The sequence below is a fragment of the Lates calcarifer genome, linkage group LG10 (genome assembly GCF_001640805.2).
Source record: "Lates calcarifer isolate ASB-BC8 linkage group LG10, TLL_Latcal_v3, whole genome shotgun sequence".
NCBI lineage: Eukaryota > Metazoa > Chordata > Actinopteri > Centropomidae > Lates > Lates calcarifer.
This window is the reverse complement of record NC_066842.1, coordinates 24,675,002-24,701,711: the sequence shown is the minus strand read 5'-3', so window position 1 is coordinate 24,701,711 and position 26,710 is coordinate 24,675,002. Positions and strand designations below refer to the sequence as shown.

Genomic DNA, 26,710 nt, shown 5'->3' with positions numbered 1-26,710 from the left:
AGGCAGCACAGTGGTTAGCACTGTCGCCTCACAGCAAGAAGATTCCAGGTGTGTGTGTGGAGTTTGCATGTTCTCCCTGTGCCTGTGCAGGTTCTCTCCAGGTACTCTGGCTTCCTCCCACAGTCCAATGACATGCAAGTTGTGAATGTGAGTGTGAAGGGTTGTATGTCTCTATATGTCAGCCCTATGATAGACTAGCCATCTGTCCAGGTGTACCCCACCTATTGCCCAGTGTCAGCTGGTATTGGTTCCAGCCAACTTAAGGATAAATGGGATAGATGGATGGGTTAATGGGTTAGTGGTGGTGATGCTTCACAAGTGAGAAGAAAACTGGTCCCCAGCTGAATATGCTTTCAGGTACAGGGCAGGTTCTCTGCCAGAGGACACACTAATATTGATAGGTGTTTGGTAATGGGAAGAATTTCATCTTCTGTTATTAGTGCTGTTAATGTAACTACCTCTATTATTTTACTAGACAGTCTGAACGTGAAATCAAAGTAGATTTGGGTGCATGTGTGTTTCCAATGACAGAGCTCATGCTTTTATCTTGAAGTCCACCATACATTTTCCCGGTCTTCATGCTAACGCTGGCGACCTTGACGGATCTTGGAGAGCATGGAGGGTGGCGCTGCAGGTCAAAGAAAGAAGAAGTCAAAGTGGGTTCAATGTGAGTTTAAAGAAGTAACAGGTGTAGCTGACGGCTTCTTTTCATCATCTGAGACTCTGTTCTTGCATTATTAATTAAGTCGTAAAGTAAGTTAATTCACTGTTACGCCTTCCAAATTTAGCTTAACTGACTGTATAACTGTATTTCTTACGGAATCGTTCTGCGAGGCTTTATGCCTATTGTCCTTACATGTTCCTGTTAGCATTGCTAGGTTAGCAGTTCAAGGTGTATAAAGCTGTAGCTGTCACAGGTTAGTCACAGTCAACATGGGCAGAGCGTCAGAGTCAGAGTCTGTCACTGTGCTCCTCAGCTCTAATGGACGTCACACAGTACCATTCCAAACCTTTATGAAGCACCAAAATCAGCTCTTAAAGCTCGCCATTACATTCAAGTTTACAATTATTTTAACTGAAACATTAGCAATGACACCTAACCATCTAATCTACCGACATGCACCGCGAATCGACTTGTGAACCAGGTTCACCTGCGTTAATTACCGTAAAGAATGTGTCGATCTTACCGTAATGAACTTACCATATGCCAAAGATAGTATGTGTTAACAAAAGCAAGGAAACCTTTAACTACCAAAACGGGAACGTAGTCTGGTTTGCTCCCACTCACCACACATTAGATGAAGTCAGGGAACAAATACGTCTGTTCGTTTAGATGTTAGCCTTTGTAAACATGTAACAACTCCTGAAACAGCTGTATTCCCTATGTGTTCCCTATGAGAGGCCATGTACCCTGTGGACTTTCCAGATGTGGATGAGACTGACCTGACATTAGCATCTGAACAGTATGTCTCTTCTTTGGGGTCAAGGCTTGGTGGTAATGAGTGGTTCACATTATCACAGACATCAAAGGTAAGTAAGTATTTTTTTGTAACTCTGCTTTCTCCTGATGGTGCTGGTTTTTACTGTCTCCAAATGAGTATAGACAAGAATATCCACAAAATTCACCTTTTAATCAGTTCTTAATTTAACTGTTATTAACAAATGGGAGTATAGTGGAGTAGACTCATCTGCAAATTCTTGACAATGTTTTTGTGGAGGAAAATATTTTGTCTCCTGAAATGTTAGAAACACTTTGTTTGACAAGTAAAAGTGTGTTTGTGGCTACACTGGTTTCCTCAAGGCAGTGTGAATAAAATGAATGAAGTTGTTTTCCTGTCTGGTCAGGTGGAGGTAACAGCAAACAATGTAAGGTTGTTGCAGCTGTTTGAAGATGAGCAATCTAACTGTGCAGTGGTGGCACTTCACCCTCCTGATGATCCAACACAAGGTTTAGAACTGTATACTGTATACACACACAAAGACATACCCTCTTTAGGAATTTTATTAGGAATACCTTAGCACCTGATTATTAGCACAGTTATCCAGCAGTGCAATGCATTAAATTATTCTGATACATATCAGATGATGTTCACATAAAAAATCAGAATGGGGAAAAATAGGCTCTCATTGACTTTGACCGTGGTATAATTGTTGTTGCAAGATGGGCTGGTATTTCTGAAACTAATAATCTCAACGGATTTTCACACAACATTCTCCAGAGTTTACTCAGAATCACACAGACGGAAATGCTTTGTTGATGAGGGCGCTCAGGGGAGAATGGCCAAACTGGTTCGAGTTGACAGATATGGTGACTCAGTTAACCACCCTTTGCAACTGTGGTGAGCAGAAAAGCATCTCAGAATGCACAACACATCAAAACTTGTGGTGGATGGGCTACAGTTAAGAAATCTGAGGCTGCAGAGGGCACAGGCTCACCAAAAACCGGACAGCTGTAAACTGGGAAAACGTAACCTGAGCTTATGAATCTGGATTTCTGCTGATGCTGAAGATGGCAAGGTCAGATTTTGGCATCAACAGCATATGCCATATGTTAACCAGTCCAGGCTGCTGGTGTTATGGTGTTGGGAATGTTTTCTCAACACACTGTGGGCTGGCTTTATTGTTTTAACATCTATCTAGCTGACCATGTGCATCCCTTCATGGCCACAATTAACCAATCCAAAAGTTTCTCCAAGTATTAGTATGGTGTTCCTAATAAAGTGCTTAGTGAGTCCTTAGACTAATGCTTTCTCCTCTGCTTTCCAGTGGTGGCTTTAAACCTGCGTGAGCAGTGGTGGTGTGTGGATGACCTTCTGCGAACATCCAACAAATCCAGAAGTGGCTTGGTGTTGGTAACTTTGTACATCTGTTTGCACTAAAAGTGATAAAACAGGTTCTCACACAGGTCTGAACAGTGTGGAAAGGAATAGCATTAGAGGCTAAGCATACAGTGTGAAGTTTGCTTTGATGTAATGAAGTCTTGTTTTGCTGCAGAGACAGCAGATTTCATTCACATTCACCCAGCACCTTCTACAAGCCACACTGTGCCCTAAACAAGGGGAAGGGTTTTCACCCCTCTGATACTTCCAACAGTAAATCCATGCTCATCTAAAACAGATACCCAGTTATGGAACATACACGTTTGTCACCACACACACAAGCATTTCGGTGTAGCAGTCTAATCAACATTCTTTTGTTGGGCTTGTTGGTATGATTCTGGCGATGGCGACTTGGCGTCTTGTTGGACTCATATACTGTATTTTAGTTTGACATGAATCACTGCACATCCTCAAATTATGTATTTTTAAAGCAGTTTATCAACCTAAATTACTATCTTAGAGTTTCAGCTCCCATGACTGTAGGCACATCTTCCTTCTGGAACATGTCTGGGAAACATATGTATTAATTCTGTCATGGGTGGAAGTAGAGCTGTGAGATAGTGGAAGGATGTGAGTTAAATTAAGTCAGAGTTTAGACAGGAGATGATGATGAGTGGAACTCACAGATCTCTACTGAGGAAGAAAAGAAGTGGAAAGGATAGAACAAACATAATGAATGTGGCGATTTGTACATGATCTGCTTGCTGAAACAAATCAACAAATTTATTTGACATAACAAAGAAGTATGTGCCCTTGGAAAAGCTCAGTGCCTGCTAGCCTTGTGCTAAGTTGCACTTCACTTTTGATAGACCTTGTATAGCAGTTTATAACGCACATGATCGCAATCATTTTTTCCTGTTCCTGTATCTCAAAATCACAAGTCAATTATCTTGTTATCTGGGGATAACAGAGTTGCTTTCTCATCACAATGAGTTAATAACAAAAGGCAGTCTTCTTAAGATAACAATGTAACTGTCCCAGTATTTTGAGAAAATGAATGCTGTTATCCTGAGACTGAATTGGATTTCATGTCATTCAATGATAAAACTCTATCTGCAACTTCACAGTGGAATGTATAGTATTTCAGTGATCATGCTGATATTGCTCAGTCTGTATGAAATGTGTGGGATCACATGTCACTTCAGATACATGACGTTTTGTTTTCTAATAAAAACAAGAACAGATTGATTTGAAGATATTAGTTTAGTTTAGGAATACAAGAAGTACATTAATGAATCCCAATGTACCAGCTAACATGTGATTAGCGACATTAATCTGATGGATCTTTTGTTTGTTTTCTTTCTCGCTGGTGAGTTTCTTAAGTCAGTGTGTTGTCCCCAGGTGCAGTCGATTATGGAGAGGATGATTGTGTTCATGCTAAGTCAGGTGATAGAGAGGTCTTCACAGGAGGAGATGATGTTCTCCCTCCATCCCAGCACAGAAAGTTGCAAACTGCTGTGGACGGAGAACCAGGCAGTTGGCTTCTACACTGTCAAACACAAAGGTATGATGGAGGAGGAGAGAGGGAGAGTGGCTGGAGAGAGAGGATGGATTTATTATTATTATTATTATTATTATACATTTTGCCTAATTCAGTTTTCACAGTGGTTGTTCCTCCCTAAACTCAATTAATTGAACACATTAACTTTTTTTAAGCACAAAATGTCACATCCACACAGTAAATAAATGTCCATAAACACATCTCTAGGTGGTTTACATGGGGGAAATTTACAGATTTACAAAATGTGGAGGCAGAATGCTGAAAGAAGAGAAGGTTGTATAATCCAATATTAGAGTCAAAGGACTGTGATCACCAGGAGAAATCTTTTGCCTTTTCACTATGATCAACATGAGATTCTCCTTTCCACATGAATCTGTAAGAAAGCAAAACCAAAGTAATATAAGTTTATCCAAGTTGCAGTCAGTAAATCTTAGTTTTGGGGTCCTGCATTATGCTGTTTGATTTAAACATTATATATTGGTAAATCAGTACCATATAATGGTTATATTACAGTCTACTTAAAACTTCACTAATTGATGTTTGATATTGACAGTGACTATGGATTAAGAGAGGGGTTTGTTGGCTTGGATTTACCACACAACTCTGCATCTTCTTGGTCTATTTTAGCTCATTGATGTAGTTTCACAGCACATTTCCTATTTGGTTCACTTTTAGCTCTATGTCTATCTCTAAACCCATTTCACACTGCCTGTCCAACACCAACTGGCAGACAGAAGTTAGCAGCTAGCTGGTGAGCATAGCAAAGCATTTATCAGGTGAAGACCCAGAAGATAGATTAGATTACATTAGTTACCTAACTGATAGACTGCTAACTGGGTGCAAATATGTTTTTTTGGTTTGTTTTGTGTTAATGCAAAAATTAATAGATTTGGTGGAGTGAAGAGTCAACTGAAAAACTGCTTTCAGTACCTTACAGTAGTATACAGTGGGGTGAGCTACTTATTATGATGAACTGCATGTTTTCCATGCTACAGTATCTCTGCCACTGCATGTGTTTCAGGCAGTCTGTGTGACAGCTGGAGCAGTTACTGTTACCTGCTTCCTGTTCTGGACACAGTGCTGGTGAGGAGGAGCTGGAGGAGGAGAGGCTTTGGCCTTCGGATGCTGGAGGATTTCTGCTCCTCATTCTCCACAGAAGAGTTTCTGGGAGTCAGCTCTCCATTATCATCCAGCATGGTAGAAGGTCAGTTAAGGTCCTGCTATATTCTCCTTTACCCCCCCACAAAATGGATATAAACAGACAGAAATCAATGTGTTCCCATAGACCATTCAATTCAATTTTTCAATTCAATTTTATTTATATAGCGCCATATCACAACAACAGTCATCTCAAGGCACTTTTCATATAGAGCAGGTCTAGACCGTACTCTTTAAAATAGGTATTTACAGAGACACCTCACAAATGATTGGTAATTACATTGGCATACCTCAAGGTTCAACTTTGGCTCTTGTTATTTAATTTGTATTTTAATGACCTACCTAAAGCTTGATCACCTACTGTATCAACTTTAAAAAGTAATCAAAATACCCATCCCTAGTCTGTAAATAGAGATCCAGAGTATAAATTTTCAGGAATGATAATATAGTCACAACTTATGTTCAAAACACAAATTTCAAAAGTTGTGAACAGAATCAAATTCAATTTCACAAATCCTAGACACATTAAGAACAATTTAAATACAGAGGCCTCAGAGTTGTACATCACTGCCACACTTCTCTCACACAAGCTACTGTCTTACCAGCTGTACACAGACAGGTAGGACCACATTTAAGCCAGAAGAAAGACTTAATATTCAGACTTTGAAAACACTGGATAAAAAGTCAAAAGCATAGCATCATTGCCAATATGATTTCTTAAACTGGGACAATGTTTACAGATTTTTTACTTGTGTATAAAATTTTCCGTGGGCTGGCCCCCACTCTGCTCAATGATTTCATTAGACAAAGTCAGAACTCATCTACCAGAGCTACTACCAGAGAGGATTGTTAAATTCAGTCAGCCTGTTTCTATCGAGCAGCACATACCCACCGAACTAAGGAGCAAAACACCCCTCAGCTCTTTCTCCCAATCTATAAAATAGTGGTTACTGGCCAATTAAACATGCTGTCATAATCTGGATTAGTGACTATATCATTGTTTGACCAATTGTCTGTGCTTTTGTATTGATGCGCTTTTGTCTATTCTTATGTGTGTATGTGATTTTTGGATGTTTTGTTTGATGTTTTTTTTTATTTATATGGTTGTTTTCTGTGTGGAGTTTGCATGTTCTCCCTGTGCCTGCTCTCCAGGTACTCTAGCTTCCTCCCACAGTCCAAAGACATGCAGCTTAGGTTAGTTGGTGACTCTAAATTGCCTGTAGGTGTGAATGTGAGTGTGACTGGTTGTTTGCGTATATGTGTTGGCCCTGTGATGGACTGGCAATCCACACAGGGTGGACCCTGTACGGGGCGCCTCTGGCTCAGGAGGGCAGTCGCCCACCAATCAGAAGGCCGGTGGTTCGATTCCTGGCTCCTCCAGTCCGCATGCCAAAGTATCCTTGGGCAAGATACTGAACCCCAAGTTGCCTCCGATGTTTGTCATCGGTGTGTGAATGTGTGTGCCTGTGCTAGAAAGCACTATTGTATAGAACAAGTGCTGTATGAATGTGAGTGTGAATGGGGTGAATGTGATCTGTAGTGTGAAGTGCTTTGAGTGGTCAAAAAGACTAGAAAAGTCCATTTACCATTTACCCCGCCTCTAGCCCAATGACAGCTGGGATAGGCTTCAGCCCCCCTGCGACCCTTAACCGAATAAGCGGTACAGATAATGAATGGTTATGTCATTGTTTTATTGTTTGTAGTGCTTAGGTGCTTTTATCTGTGTTTAGGTGCTTATGTGCATTTTGTATATTTTCTATAGTGTTTTCATGTGCCAGAGACTCTACCCATCTATTAGTTATGCCGCTTTCCTTTCCGTGATCCTTTGAGGGTCACGGGGGGCTGGAACCAATCCCATCTGATATTTGGCGAGAGGCGGGGTACACCCTGAACAGATCGCCAGTCTACCACACTCACATCCAGTTTAGAGTCGCCAGTTAACCTAACCTGCGTGTCTTTGGACTGTGGGAGGAAGCTGGGGTACCCAGGGGAAATACACGCAGGTACAAGGGGAATATGCTGAACAGGGGGTCCAAGCCCTGAACCTTCTTGCTGTGAGCCTGTATGGTTACATCTGTCACATCTACATGATGGACCCAAATGCTTGTGGTAATTAATGTGCTTTGTCCCTTCCTAACTAAAATAAATGTAACCATGAAGCCCATTTATTTCTTTATTTGCTCTCTTATCTAGAGGACCATTTTGTGAATCGAATGCAGAACAAATGTGTGTTCAATCTCTTCTTTATTTTTCAAATGAGCTAACAGCAATTGTTAACACAGTGTGTGTGTGTGTGTGTGTGTGTGTGTGTGTGTGTCTGTCTGTCTGTCTGTCATTTGTGTGTTCAGTGTGCAGGAGGTTTCTGCAGCAGCACAAGGAACATCGGGAGAGACTGTATGAGGTGGAGGCTCCAGGGGGCTGGAATCAACGACGAAACATCTGGCTCAACATCCAGCTAGGCCGCTACTCCCTCAGTACACATAATATTATTTATATTACTGTATATTCTGCGGCTCAGGCCCAGCAGTGTAGGGATGACATATTTTAGGCCAGCCCAGAAGTTAGCATCACCCTGGTTCCCTTGACAAAAAGCCAGTGGGAAATTTCAGAAAATAAGCTCTGTGACAAACAGACAATTATGATAATTACATGTTTTGTTCAGTATGATGATCTTTAGAAACTTTTTTGAAGCCTACATACAATCATCAGAAGTGACAGGCATTTAATGTCCCCAACAACTTCTGTAGTCTCATTTAGCCACTTGTTTTTGACCACCCCTTTTATCGACACATAAATCACATGTGGAGTATTTTCTGACATATTTTATGTTGTAGAATAAAACATGGTGTTAGCCACAGACCTTATTTCAGGCATCAACCCAAAAACCCATTCAAAAACCCCATAGACTTTAGGACAAGGGAGGTGCTAAAATGCTCACTTAAGACTCATTCCTGCAGCACTCTATTCCCTTCTGAAATCTTTGAGTGATAATTGTCAAAAAGGCCAGAGTTAGGGGTGGCACTCATGGCTGTCAGTCAGTACGTGAATGTGCTTGTGGTTACTACTGCTCTTGCACCAAGACTTCAAATAGCTAGTATTAGCTGCTAGAAGACATCACTATGGCTGACTCACATGTTAGCAAGTTCCTGATCCCTGCATTAGCTAAGACAACAAGGATGTAGATGAAGGGCTGGGCAGAGCATAACGGAGTAGGGTGGTTTGTTTTCAACTCTCATGCTAGTGCTAGCTTGATTTCCACAACTTGCATATTGTAACTTTAAGTAAAAGTGAAGTGAAGTGATGTTTGACTTGGCCTGACGTTCATCTCTCTAGGTATTAATGTGGAGAGCAGCCCAACATTAGGAGAAACTGCAGAGAATGAAGCTGACAGCTCATCTCCAAAGGTGATAATCTCAGTTTTTCTCAGCTCATGCTGAAAAAATCCCTCCAAACACTTTATTGCACAGCCACTGGTAAAGTGACTGCTTTATTACTGTTTTTGTCAGTCCGTGTGTGTGTGTGTATATAATTGCACTAAACAATTGAATGTATGGAAGTTGTTAGAAGACATTCCGTTCTCACATTCTCCATCATTACTTGGTACGCTAACTTAAATATCAAGGATAAAAATCACCTGAACTGTATTGTGAAGGTGGCCGGCAAGGTGCTAGGTGCCCCACAGACCCCCCGGCAGCCATCTTTAACCAGCAGGTCCTCTGCAAAGCCAGGTCTATTCTAGACTGCTCAGATCACCCCCTTCACTGTGGGTTTGAAAGTCTTCCCTCACGCAGAAGATTTGGGGTACCCCGGTTCAGGTGCAATATGAGTAAAAACATCTTTGTTCCTTGTGCAATAAACTTGCTAAATTTGCACATGTAATTTTATTTTTATATAAATTGCAACCTTTAACAATTCTTTAATCATTTCCAGCTGGTAGTATTTTAGAGACTGCTTTGTTGTTTCTGCACCTTGCACTCAAGTTGGGCAATATTTATGTATTTACTTAGAATACTTTCGTATGGTGTTGTTCTTTCTGTACTGTGTTGTTGCCTTTTATTGTTGTCACTGCAAACCAAGTTTCCCATCTGGGATAAATGAAGGACTGAACTGAACTGAACAAGGCAATATGGGAAGAGTAGGAAATAACTGAGGTAAAAAAATAAACTTTCTAAACACGAGGAGTTTCTGTGAATCACAGTTCAATGTCCCAGGTGAACTCACAAATCAGACAAGTCAAGTACGTAGGGGATGTGAGTCATAACAGTAATAATGAAGAGTCATTATCAGAGCATTGCACTGGGAATACATATGTAGAAATGAAAGCTGATTATTACCAGTTATTATATTGTCAGACTCAGAATCTCCTCTGATTTGTAGATGCAGACAGAGTGCACCTGACCACCTTGAGCACCTGTAATGTGAACGTCCCACTGGAAATAGGCTCTTCTGAACAAGTTAAATCTTGTAATCCAAGCCAAGGAGGAAGCTCCCCAAGCAGCAAAATGTCCGGATCAGGATGTAGCCCTACGAGCCCACGCCAATGATCTGGACTCTGGACCTTCCACCAGTCCCTAAGCACAAAACAGTTTAAGAAATCCAAGCACTGTCTATCTGCACTGCCTCGCAACGAGAAGCCAGGTGCAGAGGAAACACTAAACATCAGTTAAGCTACAGATAAAAATACAATCATTGTCTCCAACACCAGGAACTGGTGATATGCATTCAGTCGATGTGATAAATGTGGGTGACCTTCATAATGTGTTTATGGAATGAAGTTTACACACCTTTTGAGACTTAAGTAGCACAAATCATACAGTGAACTGTTTTATAATGTAAAATGTTTTGTTCATATTGCTTCCTTTCCCTTGTTTGGACATTGTCACGACCCAGCTCAAAAGCCATGACAAAAGAAGAGAGGGAAATGTAGGGCGAGGACAAATTATAAGAATTTATTTGAAATGATATAGCAAATGAACTCCAAAATAAACTAAGAATGCGTATGAGGTGTGAGTATCAGTAAGTCAGTGGTGAAGGTGCGTGTGTGCACGAGTGCAGTGTGAGAGAGATGTTGGCTGAGTGAACAAAAATTACAAAATGAGCTGGGGAGGAAGAGAGAGAGAGTCCGGCCTGGAAGAGTCCACTTCTTATAGACTGAAAGCATCGGGCCCAGATGCTTCCAACTACTGCAATCAGGTGGACTCCACCCTCCTGGCACCTGCTATTCAAAGGAAAACAAACAGAACGAGGAACCTAGAAACAGAAGAAATACAGTAGACTCACACAACGGCCATAGGGCCATCACAACATCCATATGGAAGACACTGTCTCCTTTTGATTTAAAAACACTACAAACTAGTAGTAAACACATAGAAGGATTTTGAGTATTCTGGCCAGTTGGGACTGTACATCAACTATGGCTGTATGGCTGTATTGACATCTTCATCACCTACAGTACCCAAGCATGAACTGTAATGATAATGAAATCAGTGAAAATAATGGTGGTAACCAAGAGGTAACAGCTAGCATGGCTCTGTCCAAAGACAACAGCACCTACCAACAACTCACTGCTCCAGCACATAACCCAACATAAAGGCATATGTCTTTTTACACTTCAGCTTGTGTACTGATTGATGCAACTAAGTTACCTTAATATTAGAGATGCTGAATCATTTTGATGCTACACTGACTAGCAATAGAATGGTTTCTCTGTTATTCCCACTCTGTGCCCCTTATTGCACACGCAGGTACAATCACCTGCTGTAGTGTGTAACTGAGTGATTGTCAGATCTAAACTGCCAGAGTCAGACCCGAGTTCAAGATTGCGGCCACACTGTAGATCAGTTAAAAATGCTTAGAAAAAAAGCAGTGTAAATGGGCCATATGAAAACCACCTGACTGAGCGCTCTGACCAGGAGCCCAGCAAAATTCATTGGCAGTCGAGGCTGCAGAGACCACCGTTGCTCAGCAAAACTTATATTTTGTCGCTTTAGAGATGTCAGTCTGTTTCCCCCCTGGAATAAGAGAGGAAGTCATCCTCTTATTTAACTCTTGGCGAGAAAGCCAGTATACATATGCATAAGGAGCGCAGTATTTTCATATTACACTCATTTTGTCAGTTTGCTGTTCATGTTTCAGACTTCATTTTCGCATCTCTTGCACAGCTGTCACACGGCGGCACATTCTGTTTGAAAATCGAGCGCACCTTCCCCAGGCGACTGCACGGACAGGAAGTCAGGAAAACAGGAGAAATATCGGAGAGAGGAAAACGTTACAATAGAGTTAATGAAAAATGAGCCGAATTTATCACAACACGTCTTTACAGAACAAGCCAGTACACAATGAGAAATTTGACCGCGAGTGGTCTCCCTCCACATATGAAAGGTAGGGGCCCGAATATTTGTCATTGTAGTCTGGAAGTGACTGGTCTTGTGTCGTTATCTCTTCCCTCCCCGTACAGCTGTTTCCCCGTAGCATTCCCCTCGGTGGTAAGTGTAAAGATAAGGTTAGGTTCAGGGTAACTTAAAGGGAAACATATCGACGAGGAAACAGATTCGACGCTGGTAGCTGATAAGTTACAGTAACTCAGCACACAACACCAAACTCCAGGAAATCAGGAAAACAGTTCCCGTTTCCAGGAATGCATCGCAGTCAGGTCGATTTTACGCAACGGAAGACGATGTTAGTTTGTAAGAAACAGTCATTGTGTGTGTATTCGGCATTCACATGAACCACTAATCAACACGTAATCTCAATAAAACTGAAAATATAGTAGTTCCTGCGCTCCGTCGTGTGTCTGGGTTACAGCAGCAGTAGAACGACCGCTTCAGATTTAAAAGTTGAAAATGTATTTGAATGAGTTCAGTGTTGGTGTCTCACACCTGTCGAAATAAAGAGCTGATCTCGATGTTGAGGTTTGGTTTGTAAGTCCCCATTGTACAGGCCTCCACAAAGAAGCCAGTTACACAGAGTTTGTTTTGCGGAAGAGAATGCACAGTAACAAATGTAAGAAGAATGGTTTTAATACTGGGTATTTTTCTTTCACACAGCGGCCAGGGGGTTCTACTAGAAGGAAAGCTGCTGGATGTTTCCAGACATGCAATCAGTGATGTCAAAAATCAAAAGGTACAGAGGGTAAAATGCAGCCAGGGTCTTACCTGATTCTTGTGAGACACTTCTTTCTCATCAGGAGACTATATCATTCATTTACTTTTACAGCTTGACAAAGAAAATACAAAGCAATATCTAATAATTAATAATCAGTTTAATCAAGACATTTTGCAGAATAATTATTTCCCTAAATTTTATTCCTCTTGTCTTTAACATGTCTGTCACCACCTGCCATTAACAGAACTCTGTAAGCTTTAGCTCCTTTTATGCTTTTAAAGGAGAACCCTCCTCCCCTGTTGTGTCAGAAGGATCTTCACCGCATTACACAAATCCTCATCAGTGTTAGGGTTAAGGTTGTATTTGACAGACTAAGCAGAAATGCAAATAGACAGGACAGATACCTACACTTTGTTTTTGTTGCTTTTCCTCGTCTTTGCAGGTCCGTTTCTATGTGCTGTACATAAAACCCAGCCGCATCCATCAGAGGATGTTTGATGCCAGGGGCAACGAAATTGAACCAAACTTCAGTAACACCAAAAAGGTCAACACTGGCTTCCTCATGTCATCCTACAGTGAGTAGATAACATCAAACACCGGGGTATATTTTGCATATTTCCTTTTCTCCGCAAACTTAACTCCGTTTGGAGTGTTTTTGTCACTGTCTGCCAGCGAAGCAGGGCAATCTCAGCTCCACTGAAATGGAGCTGAGATTGCCCTGCTTGCTGTAAATCATGAAAGTAAAGGGACTTTAAGGCAAAAAGTCAAATCTGTAAAGGGCTGCTGAAGAAGATTGAGGAACACATGAGTTACATTTTACGTTTTGCAGAAGCCCAAAAGTGGTAATTAAAAAAAGGAAAGACAATTAATTAAGACTGATTTATTCAAGACCAAAACCATCCAAAAATTCACAAAAAGAAAGAAATTTCATTACCTACCTGTGTGTGTGTGTGTGTGTGTGTGTGTGTGTGTGTGTGTGTGTGTGTGTGTGTAGCTGAGGAACTCTTGATTCACTCTGTCTTCATTGGCTTAGATGTGCATCTTCTGTCCATACAGGGGTTGAAGCTAAAGGGGAGTCAGACCGTCTGTCTGAGGAGCAGTTGTCAGTGATAGTGAACAAACCCGAGCTGGTGAAAATAACTGACAAGCACCAACCCAGCGGTACCTGGGCCTTCTGGTACCCAGAGTCAGAGATGGACAAAATAGAGCTGGAAACAGGACAGGACGTACGACTTAAGACCACAGGAAACAGTCCTTTCATATGTGAGTCTGGATTACCATGCTGTTTTTTTCCCCAACAGTATTTTCATGTCATTTCAACAACAAAAAAACATGCCATGTTGTTTTTACTACTTAATTACTTCCACACATTTAGAATTGAAAAACATTAAATAGTACATGTACAGCATCCAGTATGTCACATTAAGCCTAAAAAGGGATCATTGTCAGGCAGAACAAGCTCAGAGCTATATGTCCCTAGTTTTGGTTTTCATGGTCCAGCTTGTCCTGGTGCTGACCTATGTGGCAGCGGGGAGTGAATGAAACTGAATGTGAATTTTGTTTTTCTGGTAACAATTTCAGAGGTAACCTCAAGGAGAATGAACAGAGTTTGACCTCTCCAGCCCTCCACACATTTTTGGATTCATTATGACATGATGAGCATTTTGAAATGTTACAGCCATGAGGAAAGTAAGATAAAGCAGTTCAAATGCAGACAAGTTAGTTAGTTTTAGAAACTTGTCATATCTTTGTATGACAAGTGTTAAATGTTTGAAAAACAGATATATTATATTATAACCATGTCATCACATATCTTTGTCTTATATAGAGATCTGACAAATACATGCAAAACAACACAATAATTCTAATCTGTTTTTTGGGTACTTTTGTTTTTTGTGTTATGCTTTAGAAAACAGACTGCTGTAATAAAAATGATAATGATAAACAAAGTTACAAAGTGCTCTACATGGTAGAACCAGGATTAACCAGGTGAAACCACTACACACCCTGGAGAAGGATAGCTTGCACGAAATGGTCGTGTGGCAATTAAAAAGTCAGTTTGGAGCGATGCCCTTCATTTTCATCATAAACCAGGATTAAAACATTTCAGGACTGAATAAAATCAGACAATTAATATAAGACAAAATAAAATGGAATAACAAAAACATGTGATCCCTGCAGCTCTATTTGGCTGGCTTCTTTCTTAAAGTTAACATTTTTGCAATTATTTCAGATGGCATGGCCTAGAGACAGAATAACTTTATTAATTTAACTGATCAAGTCTTCTGCATCTGGCTGTCTTTTGCACTCTGCTTGGACTGTGATGATAGCTGCTTGAGGCTATATTTAGGTGTCCAAGCTGCAAAGCTTCTCATTATTCTCTTTCTCTCTTTCTGTCTTATTTTTCTCTGCAAAAGCGACAGATTGGTTGCAGATTCCACCCACCATTTAAGCACATAAATGTGAAGAGTTCATATCTCACAATTGGCGGCATGGGTTTGTATGAAATGTGAAGGTTAGCATGGTCTAGGGTCATGATGCAGGTCATGCCTCATGGTAAGTGCAGTAAACTCCAACAAGTGAATATTTCTCTAAAATCAAAGATGGACAGACGTATGCATGCAATGTGATGACAGAGGCAAGGATGCTGGCAGCTGCTGATGTCAGGGAAGCTAGCCTGGGCCACAGTACTAGTAGCTCTAGTACTACTCACATTCTGCTTGGACCCCGATCATTCCTGTTTGCAGCTATATTTTATTTTGTTTAATTTTTCACTCGTATGTCTTTGTTTTGTCTGTTGCTTTTTCCTGAAGTACTTTGTGCTGGTTGCTTCTATATAAAACTTACTTCATTACTTTTGGCCTTCCAGTCTCCTTAGCCAAAGTGGACAGCGGCACTGTGACCAAGTGTAACTTTGCTGGAGATGAAAAGGCTGGAGCATCGTGGACAGACAAGATCATGGCCAACAAAACAGACACAGGCAGTGCTCAAAAACCTGGAGGAGAGGGAGAGGGAGCAGAGGAGGATGAATGGGTGAGAACACATACAATATCTGAACAAGCTTATATACGGGGGATCAAGTAAACACACACACAAATATACCACAGTCAACCACTCCAGAGTGCATTGCCACATCAAGTACGGCCTTCCACTGTGTAAACCTTCATTAAATCACCTCAAAATTAAACCAGGCTGCGATATGACCACACAGCTTGATGCTCTGCTGTTTTATGAAGGAGACATCTGCTTACCAGGGCTCATCATGGGCTCTTTTTCATTTATTTTTAGCAAAAGTAGCATCTTATTTTTTATCTTTGAAAGTCACATACTACTTTTGCTAAAAAGGAAGTGCTGATTTTGGTTGGGGTGTTTAATCACAATGAAGTATTCATATTTTAAGCATTAATCTGTTGTTGCAACACATCTGTAAATACATAAATAATCACATGAGTATATATACACATGTTCCAGATGACCAATGACCCTCTCACCCCCCAGTGTAGTATGTGTGTATGTGTGTGTATGCATGTATATACACTCACTGAACACTTTAGCAGGAATACTGTATCGACACTGGGTAACCTCCCTTTGACGTTCGTGTTGACATGAACACATCACATCATTTCAGCAGATTTGTCAGCAGCATTCATGCTGCCAATCTCCAGTTCCACCGCAACCCAAAGGTGTTCTACTGGATTCAGATCTGGTGATTGGGTTGGCCACTTAAGTACACTAAACTCATCATCATGTTCATGAAACAGTTTGAGATGACTTTTGCTTTGTGACATAGTGCATTATCACACTGGAAGTAACCATTAGACAATGGCAAATTGTGGTCATAAAGAGTTGAACATGGTCAGTAACAACACTCAGATTCATACTAACTGGTAAAGGGCCAAAAGTGTGCCAAGAAAACATTCCCCACACCACTACACTGACACTACAAGCCTGGCCTGTTGACAAGGCAGGTTGGGTCTGTGGATTCCTGTTGATGCCAAATTCTGAGCCTACCATCCCTGTGCCTCAGCAGAAATCATGATTCATCAAACAAGGCTATGTTTTCATGTCCTCAGTGGTCAAGTTTTGATCCATCCATTTAAAGTTTTGATGTGTTGTTTATTCTGAAATGCTTCTCTACTCACCACAGTTATAAAGAGTGTTTTTTTTAGTTAGCCTGGCCTTTCTGTCAGCTCTAACCTGACTGGCTGGAAGTGGAAATGCATTGTTAATGACACAGGGTGTTTTCTGTCTGTCTCCCTCAATGTTTTTTGCTTTTCGCAGACTGTTGTACGTGAAAATCCCAGATGATGAGCATTTTCAGAAATACTCAAACCAGCCCATCTGGCACTAACAATTGCGACACAGTCAATGTCATTGAGATTTTTGTTCTGTTTCTGATGAGAACATTAACTGAAGCTGCATCAGTTGTTCAGTGTGTGTCATATGCAGATGATAACTTAGACAACCAAAAACCAAAGAAGCTCACTTCTCCACTTTGTTTCTTTCTCTCAGGATGAGTGAGGAAACCATCTCTCCCGTCAGCCTGAACTCACGGCCCTGCTCCAGCCTCTACGTTGAACTGCTTCAACTTAGCTCCATTCCTGTTTCTCTGTCTTTGGATTGGACTCCCATTTTTCACTTGAGTATTGAACCTCTTACATATGTGGCCTTGGGGCTTGAACCTTGCATAACCTTTACAGTATGGGACAAGACTCCTCCAGCTCCACAGTGTGTATCTGGCTTTCAGCTGTGATGCACCCTGTCTTTGTATACTGTATACTCTAAGCTTCATGTAGACAGGATTCAGTTTTCTAATGCAGATTTGGGTGTCTTTAATATTGCATCTACTGATCTGTGGTCATATATGCACTTCCCCTCCATACCCTGGTATTAAATATTGTCTCAAATACTAATTGTTTTTCAGCATACTCAGTCCCTCCATGCTGCAAAGTTTTGTCCTAGAGAGACAGGCTGTATTTTAGGTGTGTGTCTGAGTTCTTTTCACTCAGACAGCTGTATTTCCTTGTATCAGCTCAGTACACTGTGAGAGCTGTGCAAAAATTAGTTAAAATTAGTTTAAGACTACAATGAAATATGCAATTTAATGTTGATAATATATTCTAAAACTAGATCATTTCATAAGCCAGGTAGTGGCAAAGTGGGTCATGTGATTGTCCCACACAATAATGTCTTTTTAAAAAAAAGCAAACAAAGTGAAGAGCTCCTGTAATTTTCCAGTAGCAAAAATAGCATCTGAAATAATGTCTTCATGTACTGAGATTAGAGCGAATATTTTATCAGCCCTGCATTTCCCTGTAATACTGATTCAGTGTGAATGGGACTTCAGACTGTTTAATGGAGTAATCACTGATTCTGTGTCATAATCTAATATCCTGGACAACTCCCTGACAGACACAAATAAAGGATGATATGTCTATCTAAAAATAACAATGCAGGGCTTATTGCTGCTCAAAACATCTGAAAACTTGGCTTCAAATATTTAGTCCATTTGTATTCCTCCATAACGTCTGTTTTCATGACTCTATGAAAGTAAAAGTTTTTAAAAACTCCGGACTGTGGTGGAGTTTTCCATTTTATATTGCTATCAGCCTAATTGCTTTCAGTCTTTTAAGAGTTATAATCTACAGAAGACTTCACACACCACATCATGAAAACAGCATTAAAAGCAGCTGTTACTTTAAAAGCACCTCTGGCTATTGGATGTGCATTTCATGTTCACTCAACAAATAATACTCGTGTCAACAGATGCATTCAGATGCAATATAAAGCAAAATTTTGAGGCAATTTAAGGAATGCATACAAAGTCTATAGAAAGACTGATATGTAGGCAAACAGACACAGATTAATTCTTGGTGGAGTGAGTTATTATGAAGACATGTCATATGACTATATAAAGCAGTGGGATTTTTAACTTTCAATCCAAACGTTAGTGACACAACTTGAATTTCAAGTAAGAACAGTCCAGGAATAACCTAAGTTCCTTTGCACATGGTGATGATGCTCAGCCATAGCTATGATCATTTGGCACATTTATATCCATACACCTTCCCAATCTTCTCAGTCGAGGGACACGGTCATTGGATGTTTTTGGAGAATAACAAGCTGAAGAACAATCCAGTGAACAGTTATGTATACACACAAAAAGCAAGGTATTCATTTGTCCTTCATTGTATCCAAACACACCTCAAAGGTATTATAGTGGTGACATGAACAATACTGTATTACCGTTATCATTATCATAGTCATGTTTTTATTATAAATCACAAAGTCAGTAAATACAACATGTACAATTTGATATAATAGATTAAAGGTCTCATGTTTAACACTGTGTTGATGTATTATTAAAAATAACAAATTCAGCAGCATATAAGAATAATGTGGATCCTTGATTATAACATATGTAATGCACATTAACAAACAGACAAGGTTCCTGTCCTTTGGCTCAGACTCATCTGGAGTCAAATCAAATTTTAGCTGTTGCATCGAACTTGTGTTGAATCAGTCTGTTTTTACCACCAAATTCCCATTTGCCATGGAATTAATTTAATGGACATTTTGATCCATTTTCCACTGTAAAATAATTTTGATAATTGGCAACAGCAACAGGAAAAAAGTGATGTTTTTTTTGTTGTTGTTTGTTGACTGATACTGTATCAGCTAAATCACAAACATTGGAGTAAAAATCTTGTTGATTTGCCTGTTTCCACTGAATATACTGCATAAATAATGCTGTCCATAAACACTGCAAAAATAGACCAGAAAAAAAATCATGATCAGTTCTTGTTTTTGAAGTGGATTAAGATGAGTAGGGATGTCTTCGATGTATTCAGCTGGAGAGATGCTATACTAGCACCACTGATAGATGAGGCTCCAAACACAAAAGTTGTTTTTTCACTTTACAAAGCTGTTTCTCTTTCAAACCACTCTAGTATAATGTCTTTGTTCTCGCTGACCCACTGGATGTTGACTTGGGTTTGCTCTATAGCCTGCTGCACCGCCCTGGTAGCAAAACCCAGATCATAATCATTCGCAAACCGCACCAGCTGTACAAACACAAACAGATGATATAATGATGTTAGGGCATTCAGCAAAGAAAAAAAGGGAGCCTGATCTTGTACTAATGAGACAGTTGTGTCATGTATCAGCCATTAACATTAAAACCACTGACAGCTGAAGTGAATAACAGTCATCATCTTGTTATAACACAATGTTCTGCTGAGGAACCATGGGTCCTTCATTCATCTGGATGTTACTAAACATTGTTTTAGACCAACCACAACCCCCCACCCCCCACCCCCACCCCAATGGCAACAACACTCCCCAATGTCAGGGGCCTCACCCAGCAGGATAATGTTCCCACCACACCACAAAAACTGCTCAGAAATGTCTCCAGGAACACGACAAAGAGCCCAAGGTATTGACCTGGGCTCCAAACTCCCCAGATCCCAATCTGACCCAGCATCTGTGGGATGATCCAGAACAAGTCAGATCCATGGAGGCACCATCCCACAACCCACAGGACCCAAAGGATCTGCTGCCAATGTCCCAGTGCCAGACACCACAGGAGATCTTCAGAGATCCCATGTCCTAGCCCCAACAGGTCAGAGCTGTTTTAAATAGGTCCCCCCAGTATGAAAGGGGACCTATTTAACACATCACATCACATCAATTATCTCAGCATCTAAACCTTCAACCTGTCTCTTAGACCCCATCCCAACTAGGCTGCTTAAGGAAGCTCTGCCCTTAATTTGCAGTCCTGTATTAGATATGTTAAATCTGTCCTTGTTAACAGGTTATGTTCCGCAGTCATATAAAACAGCTGTAATCAAACCTCTTCTAAAAAAGCCCACTCTAGATCCAGATGTATTAACCAACTACAGACCTATATCTAACCTCCCCTTTCTTTCTAAGATCCTGGAGAAAGCAGTTGCAAAACAGTTGTGCGACTTTCTACAGGACAATAGTTTATTTGAGGTTTTTCAGTCAGGATTTAGGTTGTATCACAGCACAGAGACGGCACTTGTAAAAGTTACGAACGACCTTCTGATAGCATCAGACAACGGACTTGTTTCTGTACTTGTCTTGTTAGATCTCAGTGCTGCTTTTGATACAATTGACCATCACATCCTTTTACAGAGACTGGAGCACTTTATTGGTATCAAAGGAACGGCACTAAACTGGTTTAAGTCCTATCTATCTGATAGGCTTCAGTTTGTACATGTTAACAACTACTCCTCCATGTACACAAAAGTTAGACATGGTGTTCCACAAGGGTCAGTGCTTGGACCAATCCTCTTCACTCTGTATATGCTTCCCTTGGGCAATATTATCAGGAAACACTCCATAAATTTCCATTGTTATGCAGATGATACACAGCTTTATCTGTCAATGGAACCTGATGAAACCAATCATCTAGCCAAACTCCAAGCTTGTCTTAGGGACATTAAAATCTGGATGACAAGCAACTTCTTACTACTAAACTCAGATAAAACTGAAATCATTATAATTGGTCCTGAACACATCAGAAACAAACTTTCTAATGATGTAGCTCCACTAGACGGCATTGCCCTGGCTCCCAGCTCCACTGTAAAGAATCTGGGAGTCATCTTTGATCAGGATTTGTCCTTTAACTCACACATAAAACAAACTTCTAGGACTGCTTTTTTTCATCTGCGTAACATCTCCAAAATTAGACATTTTCTGTCCCAAAAAGATGCAGAAAAACTAGTCCATGCATTTGTTACTTCTAGGCTGGACTACTGTAATTCATTATTATCAGGCTGCCCCAACAAGTCTCTAAAGACTCTGCAGCTGATTCAAAATGCTGCAGCACGACTACTGACAGGAACTAGGAAAAGAGATCACATTTCTCCTGTGTTAGCCTCTCTACATTGGCTCCCAGTCAAATCTAGAGTAGAATTCAAAATCCTCCTCCTCACATACAAAGCCCTTAATGGTCAGGCTCCATCTTACCTTAAAGATCTCATAGTCCCCTACAATCCCACCAGGACTCTGCGCTCCCAGAATGCTGGTTTATTGGTGGTTCCCAGAGTTTCCAAGAGTAGAATGGGAGGCAGAGCCTTCAGTTATCAGGCTCCTCTACTGTGGAACCTTCTCTCAGTTTCGGTCCGGGAGGCAGAACACCCTCTGTACCTTTAAGAGTAGGCTTAAAACTTTCCTCTTTGATAAAGCCTATAGTTAGGGTTGGCTCAGGCTTGAACCATCCCTTAGTTATGCTGCTATAGGCCTAGACTGCCGGGAGATCTCCCATGATGCACTGAGCTCCTTTCTCTCTCTCTCTCTCTCTCTCTCTCTCTCCCTCTCTCCCTCCCTCTCTCCACTCAATATGGATTCATATCCCATGTTAAATGTTACTAACTCAGTATCTCCCCTTTCCTGTAGTATTGTGCTCTTTCGTCTCTCTCTCGTCTTCTGTCTCTTTCTGCAGGTATTTCTGCCTCTGGAGCTGTAGAGTCTGATCTGTGATGACAAGTCTCCTGCTGCTCCTACAACTCCACTCAACACCTGCTGCTAGAATTAGAAATTACTTACACTGCTATTAGTTGTATTGCTATGTTAGCAGTTAATACTTTAATTATCATTACTATCATTACTACTGCTGTATTACTGGCCTCATCTTACATCTGATATGGAACCTGTGTTATGCTATGTTCTTCTTTCGCTATTCTCTACCCCCTCTCCCCCCTCTCTCTCCTTCTTAACCCAACCGGTCGAGGCAGATGGCCGCCCACCCTGAGTCCGGTTCTGCTCGAGGTTTCTGCCTCTTAAAAGGAAGTTTTTCCTTGCCACTGTCGCCTAGTGCTTGCTCATGGTGGATTTGTTGGGTCTCTCTCTGTAAATACCTATTTTAAAGAGTATGGTCTAGACCTGCTCTATATGAAAAGTGCCTTGAGATGACTGTTGTTGTGATATGGCGCTATATAAATAAAATTGAATTGAATTGAATTGAATTGAATTGAACCTATGCAATATTAGGCAGGTCCCACAAGTACTGAATCAGATTGGGATCTGGGGAGTTTGGAGCCCAGGTCAACAGCTTTGGCTCTTTGTCATGTTCCTGGAGACATTTCTGAGCAGTTTTTGTGGTGTGGTGGGAGCTTTATCCTGCTGGGGGAGGCTCCTGACACTGGGGAGTGTTGCCATTGGAGGGGTGCTTGGTTTGTGTATTTAGGTGGGTGGTACATGACAAGGTCTAAATGAATGTCAGGACCAAAGGTTCCTCAGCAGAACATTGTGTGGAGATGATCGATGTTATTCGCTTCATCCACCAGTGGTCATAATGATATGGCTGATCGGTGTATATTACAGAACATCTACAGATTTTAAGTGCAATTTTCAGTCACACAGCAAAGGAAATCCTGCCAGTTTATACTTCAATGATAGGGTAGTAAAACCAAATTGCTTTTCAAGGCAGATGCACATGGAAGACCAAAACCAAATTCATCAGTCCCACTGCTGTGCATTCCTTGTGTTGCCAAAGCTTGATTACTCTTTAAAAAAACACACATCAGTGAGCCACACCCTTGCACTGGGACATGATCCTTCATTTCCATGAAATACCACACCTACTGTAGTTCATTTTGACTGACTCACATACATCATCCTGCTGTAACACTCACACCAAATTAGCGACATGACTAAATATTGACAAAAATTGACTTTTTATTCCTGTCTGTGGAACATTTGCCAAAAACTGTGGGATTGAGCAAAACACACGTCACCCAGTACAAGAGTGACTCGAATATATTCTGGACAACAGCAAAGCTTTATGACACAGAAAAATAAGATATATCAGGCTCTGAATACACTTTACTAACTTTAGAGGTCAAAAGTAACGCACCATCTCAACGTTAGTGTAGGTCATGATGACAGAATGACCTCTGATAAGATATCAGGGTGTATCTTATTACTCATTTTTTGTAAATCAATTATTGGTGCGTGACTACGAAGACATCATTAATCATCATCCAACTGACGTCACTGCACGTTGGTATTATCATTTTAACATAGTAAAACATTACCTCCTCCAGTTCATACTGTGTCGAGAACCTGCTGGTCACTCCCTCAATCAGCATGGCTGGATCCCTGGCAGCAGGCACGGTGGAAAAAAAATATTAGAAACAGCTTTCAGTATGACAAAATCAGCAAAACAGACTGCAGTCTCCAAATTGACTAGGGTTAAATTAACACCTCTCTAAAAGAGTATCAACAAACCCTGAACATTATAACCTTCATAAAAGTAGACAAGTATAAATTGGAATATATTGTGAGAGAAACTTCAGGAAATGATTTTTATTGAACAAGCCTAAGTGGTCAAAATGTCCAATTATAAAAGGACAATTTTTAAATCCGTACTGATTACTTGATTTCGATCAATTTTAGGTGTCACTGTTTGCTCATGAAATGAAACCTTGTCTGTTATGTATATTTAAACTTTGCTACCAATCAATTTAGCTTCCTGGTAACGCCACAAACAGTAGGGAGTGAGAAGGAGAGCTGATGATAAGCACTGATTAAACAAGACGACCTTTGTGCTTGATGACACATACGTTATTGTTGTCATTTTATGGCTCTGCTTGTTTGTTGAAGTTACTTGACCACAGATCACTGTCAAGAGGCCTCTGTAAACAACAGCCCCCCAGGCAAGATGAGGCTCTGTGGTCTCTGTAATGAAGCAGCGAGCACCAGTACTGTATGTCCATAAGGAAAGCACTAACAACAAGAGTGTTGTCTTCTCTATTAGCAGAACATGGCCTGAAAGCAGGTTGTGAGAAAGAGCTGTAAATCAAGACAAATATGGACAAGCAATAGCTCTTTTATCATGTAGTTGTGTAATCAGTGCTGCAAAACTCCACTGCCTCAGCACAGAGCAACACAGAGCTGAGACTAGCGAAGCCAGGCTAAAATGGTTCTTTACTTATATCTGCACTATCAGATAGAGATGTTAAGTTGCATAATACATAATACATGCTTTTTTGCACACCTTGCAGGTATGGAGCAAGCATATTAAAGCCTTCTGAAGTTGTTAAGGCAAACAATTGCTAATTTACACATTTAGCACATATTGTGAAGAGTGTTTCTGTCAATCTGACAAATCCAAGTCCAATGTTCATTCTCTCTGTTTTGGGCTCCATTGTCTACCTAGATATCTGAGTTTCTTCATTAGCTAGCATCTAACTTTGTCTGTCTGCCATTTGGTGCAGGGCAGGTGGTGCAAATACATTTTTTAGAACTTTTGTGCTGCCTGCTGCAGCTGGAAATAGGTTTGACTGTTGAGCTGAGACTGAACTAAACAGCACAATTGCAGGTTAAAACACTGTAACTGAAGGGCTTTGCAATCAGGATGTTTCTTAATGGGTTTGTCACCAAGGAGGACACCTTTCACAAAACATATAGTCACATGATATATTGTTAATGTAAAAAAACATTGATAGTGCAGCTGGCAAACAAGCATACCTCTCAAATACTACTATACTGCTTCTCTATACTTATATATTCTCTATACTTATAATACCAGCATCATGTCTTCCATTTCAAGTCTGTATTGGTTAAACCCAACTACTCAATCTCAGATACTTGTTAAAGACTCAACAAGATATAATCTGTTAAAGCCAATATGAGAGGCGGCAACTACAGTCCAAATAGCAACCTACCCCTGACTAACATATTCCCAGTGTGCTCTGATAAAGTTCCAGGCCAGCGCCTGCCCCGCCACGTTCCTGGCTATGTAGTTTATAGTGGAAGCAACATCCATCAGTCGAATCCTCTCAGGGTTCAAAGTGTACTCCAGGTATCTGCAAGATAGAGAATATGCTGACTAGCTCTTCACTTAATGAAAATAGTGTGTTTGAGATTTATCATACCACAGGTATGTCTGTGATGGAAGAAGATATAACATTCCATTTTTGACATGGATTTGAATCAAGAATCAGGATTTGACTTGTAATCTTGGGTCTGTTTTTGGCTTCACCTGCTGAGTAGCCATATCTTCTTGGTGCAGGACAGAGCTCCGCGGAGCTGCTCTTTCTCTGAGGTGTCACTGGAACTCTGAAACTTGTTCCAGGCAAACTCCCATTCTGTCCTCCCACCAAAAGCCACAGCTTGGCAGTAGATTACAGACCGCAGGTTGGGGTGGATGCTGAATCACATACACACACAAACACACTTTTACGCACATTATTTTCCCTACATCAGAACTGTGTGATTTTCACATTTCCTTAGTTTTCCTGAACTTTTGATCTTTCCTTGAACATTTTCTCCATCTGCTCTAGTCTGATGTATTTTCTCCCAGCATGGCAAACATTAAAAGTGATCACATGTGTGGATGTTGTCTATATACTGTAAGAGATGTTGACACTTTTATGCCAAAATGTCTCCTTGCCTTGTTTCAGTCGTGACCATTTTTAGGTCAAAATTGAAACAACTCAACTGGAGCAGAAGTATTCCTTGATTTGGATATGTTGTACTGTACATACAGTATAACATTACACTGTAACATTGTACATATACACAAAATGTCTATACACATTCACATACAAATGTAGGCAGGTGCAAATGCATTAACACATTTACATACCTTAATATTCAAGCATGTGTGTTAAGTAATGAGTAAATAAAATAGACACTTGTCATGCAGGCTCAGTGTCTCTATCATTTAAAACTGCACATAGAAACTGTGTACATAAGTGATTCCAAAAGCATCAGAGGTGTTTGTTTGTTTCATTACTCTCAGTTAGTAAGAACAGAATCATGTCCTTCATGGTCTCTCTCACTTTGCCATTTATGATTAGAGTACATTGTAGGATAAAAATCATGTCAAGTGCAGCTTTAAAGATAACCACAATGTAAAGTGGTAATAACAGCCATGAGCACATCATACAAGAAAATGATTCATCAACACCTACCTTTACTAAATCATTGCTGGAAAGGCAAAGCTACAGAACATAATGAAAACTATTACAATTCGACCATTTTAAAGAAACCAATAACTTACAACAGAATCATGTAAGTTAAGGGTAATTTAATG

General features: G+C 40.5%; 3 protein-coding genes across 4 annotated transcripts in view; 2 read left to right on the top strand and 1 right to left on the bottom strand.

Annotated features, from left to right (window-relative positions):
• The first annotated feature begins 563 nt into the window (after positions 1-563).
• On the top strand, positions 564-10,538 carry fam169b (family with sequence similarity 169 member B). The gene is made up of 9 exons (XM_018704115.2): positions 564-656; positions 1,402-1,530; positions 1,846-1,948; positions 2,767-2,852; positions 4,221-4,383; positions 5,402-5,584; positions 7,887-8,012; positions 8,872-8,942; positions 9,916-10,538. The coding sequence occupies exons 1-9, from the start codon at positions 579-581 to the stop codon at positions 9,934-9,936; spliced, it is 960 nt and encodes a 319-aa protein (XP_018559631.1). The 5' UTR covers positions 564-578; the 3' UTR covers positions 9,937-10,538.
• Positions 10,539-11,734: 1,196 nt separating this feature from the next.
• On the top strand, positions 11,735-18,986 carry arpin (actin related protein 2/3 complex inhibitor). 2 transcript variants are annotated; one of them, XM_018704118.2, is made up of 6 exons: positions 11,735-11,919; positions 12,585-12,660; positions 13,085-13,217; positions 13,699-13,905; positions 15,512-15,675; positions 17,155-18,986. In XM_018704118.2, exons 1-6 carry the CDS (start codon positions 11,828-11,830, stop codon positions 17,161-17,163), a joined length of 681 nt encoding a protein of 226 aa, XP_018559634.1. In that variant the 5' UTR covers positions 11,735-11,827; the 3' UTR covers positions 17,164-18,986. The 2 variants fall into 2 exon arrangements, with proteins under 2 accessions (XP_018559634.1, XP_018559637.1); XM_018704121.2 differs by lacking the exon at positions 11,735-11,919 and adding an exon at positions 11,951-12,023.
• Positions 18,891-26,710, bottom strand: part of anpeplb (alanyl (membrane) aminopeptidase-like b) — a 25,416-nt gene continuing 17,596 nt past the window's right edge. The window contains 4 exon segments of the mRNA XM_051073612.1: positions 18,891-19,706; positions 23,706-23,769; positions 25,338-25,478; positions 25,655-25,822. Coding sequence (XP_050929569.1) covers positions 19,560-19,706; positions 23,706-23,769; positions 25,338-25,478; positions 25,655-25,822 — 520 coding nt within the window. The 3' untranslated portion in view covers positions 18,891-19,559.

What these genes read in the sequence shown, in the direction of transcription:
- fam169b (XM_018704115.2), top strand. Translation starts at nt 579, where the DNA reads ATGCTAACGCTGGCGACCTTGACGGATCTTGGAGAGCATGGAGGGTGG. An exon ending in GCTAGGCCGCTACTCCCTCA is followed by an intron (nt 8,013 to 8,871) that starts GTACACATAATA and finishes TCATCTCTCTAG; the next exon opens with GTATTAATGTGGAGAGCAGC. An exon ending in CTGACAGCTCATCTCCAAAG is followed by an intron (nt 8,943 to 9,915) that starts GTGATAATCTCA and finishes TCTGATTTGTAG; the next exon opens with ATGCAGACAGAGTGCACCTG.
- arpin (XM_018704118.2), top strand. Translation starts at nt 11,828, where the DNA reads ATGAGCCGAATTTATCACAACACGTCTTTACAGAACAAGCCAGTACAC. An exon ending in CTTCCTCATGTCATCCTACA is followed by an intron (nt 13,218 to 13,698) that starts GTGAGTAGATAA and finishes CTGTCCATACAG; the next exon opens with GGGTTGAAGCTAAAGGGGAG. An exon ending in AGGAAACAGTCCTTTCATAT is followed by an intron (nt 13,906 to 15,511) that starts GTGAGTCTGGAT and finishes TTGGCCTTCCAG; the next exon opens with TCTCCTTAGCCAAAGTGGAC.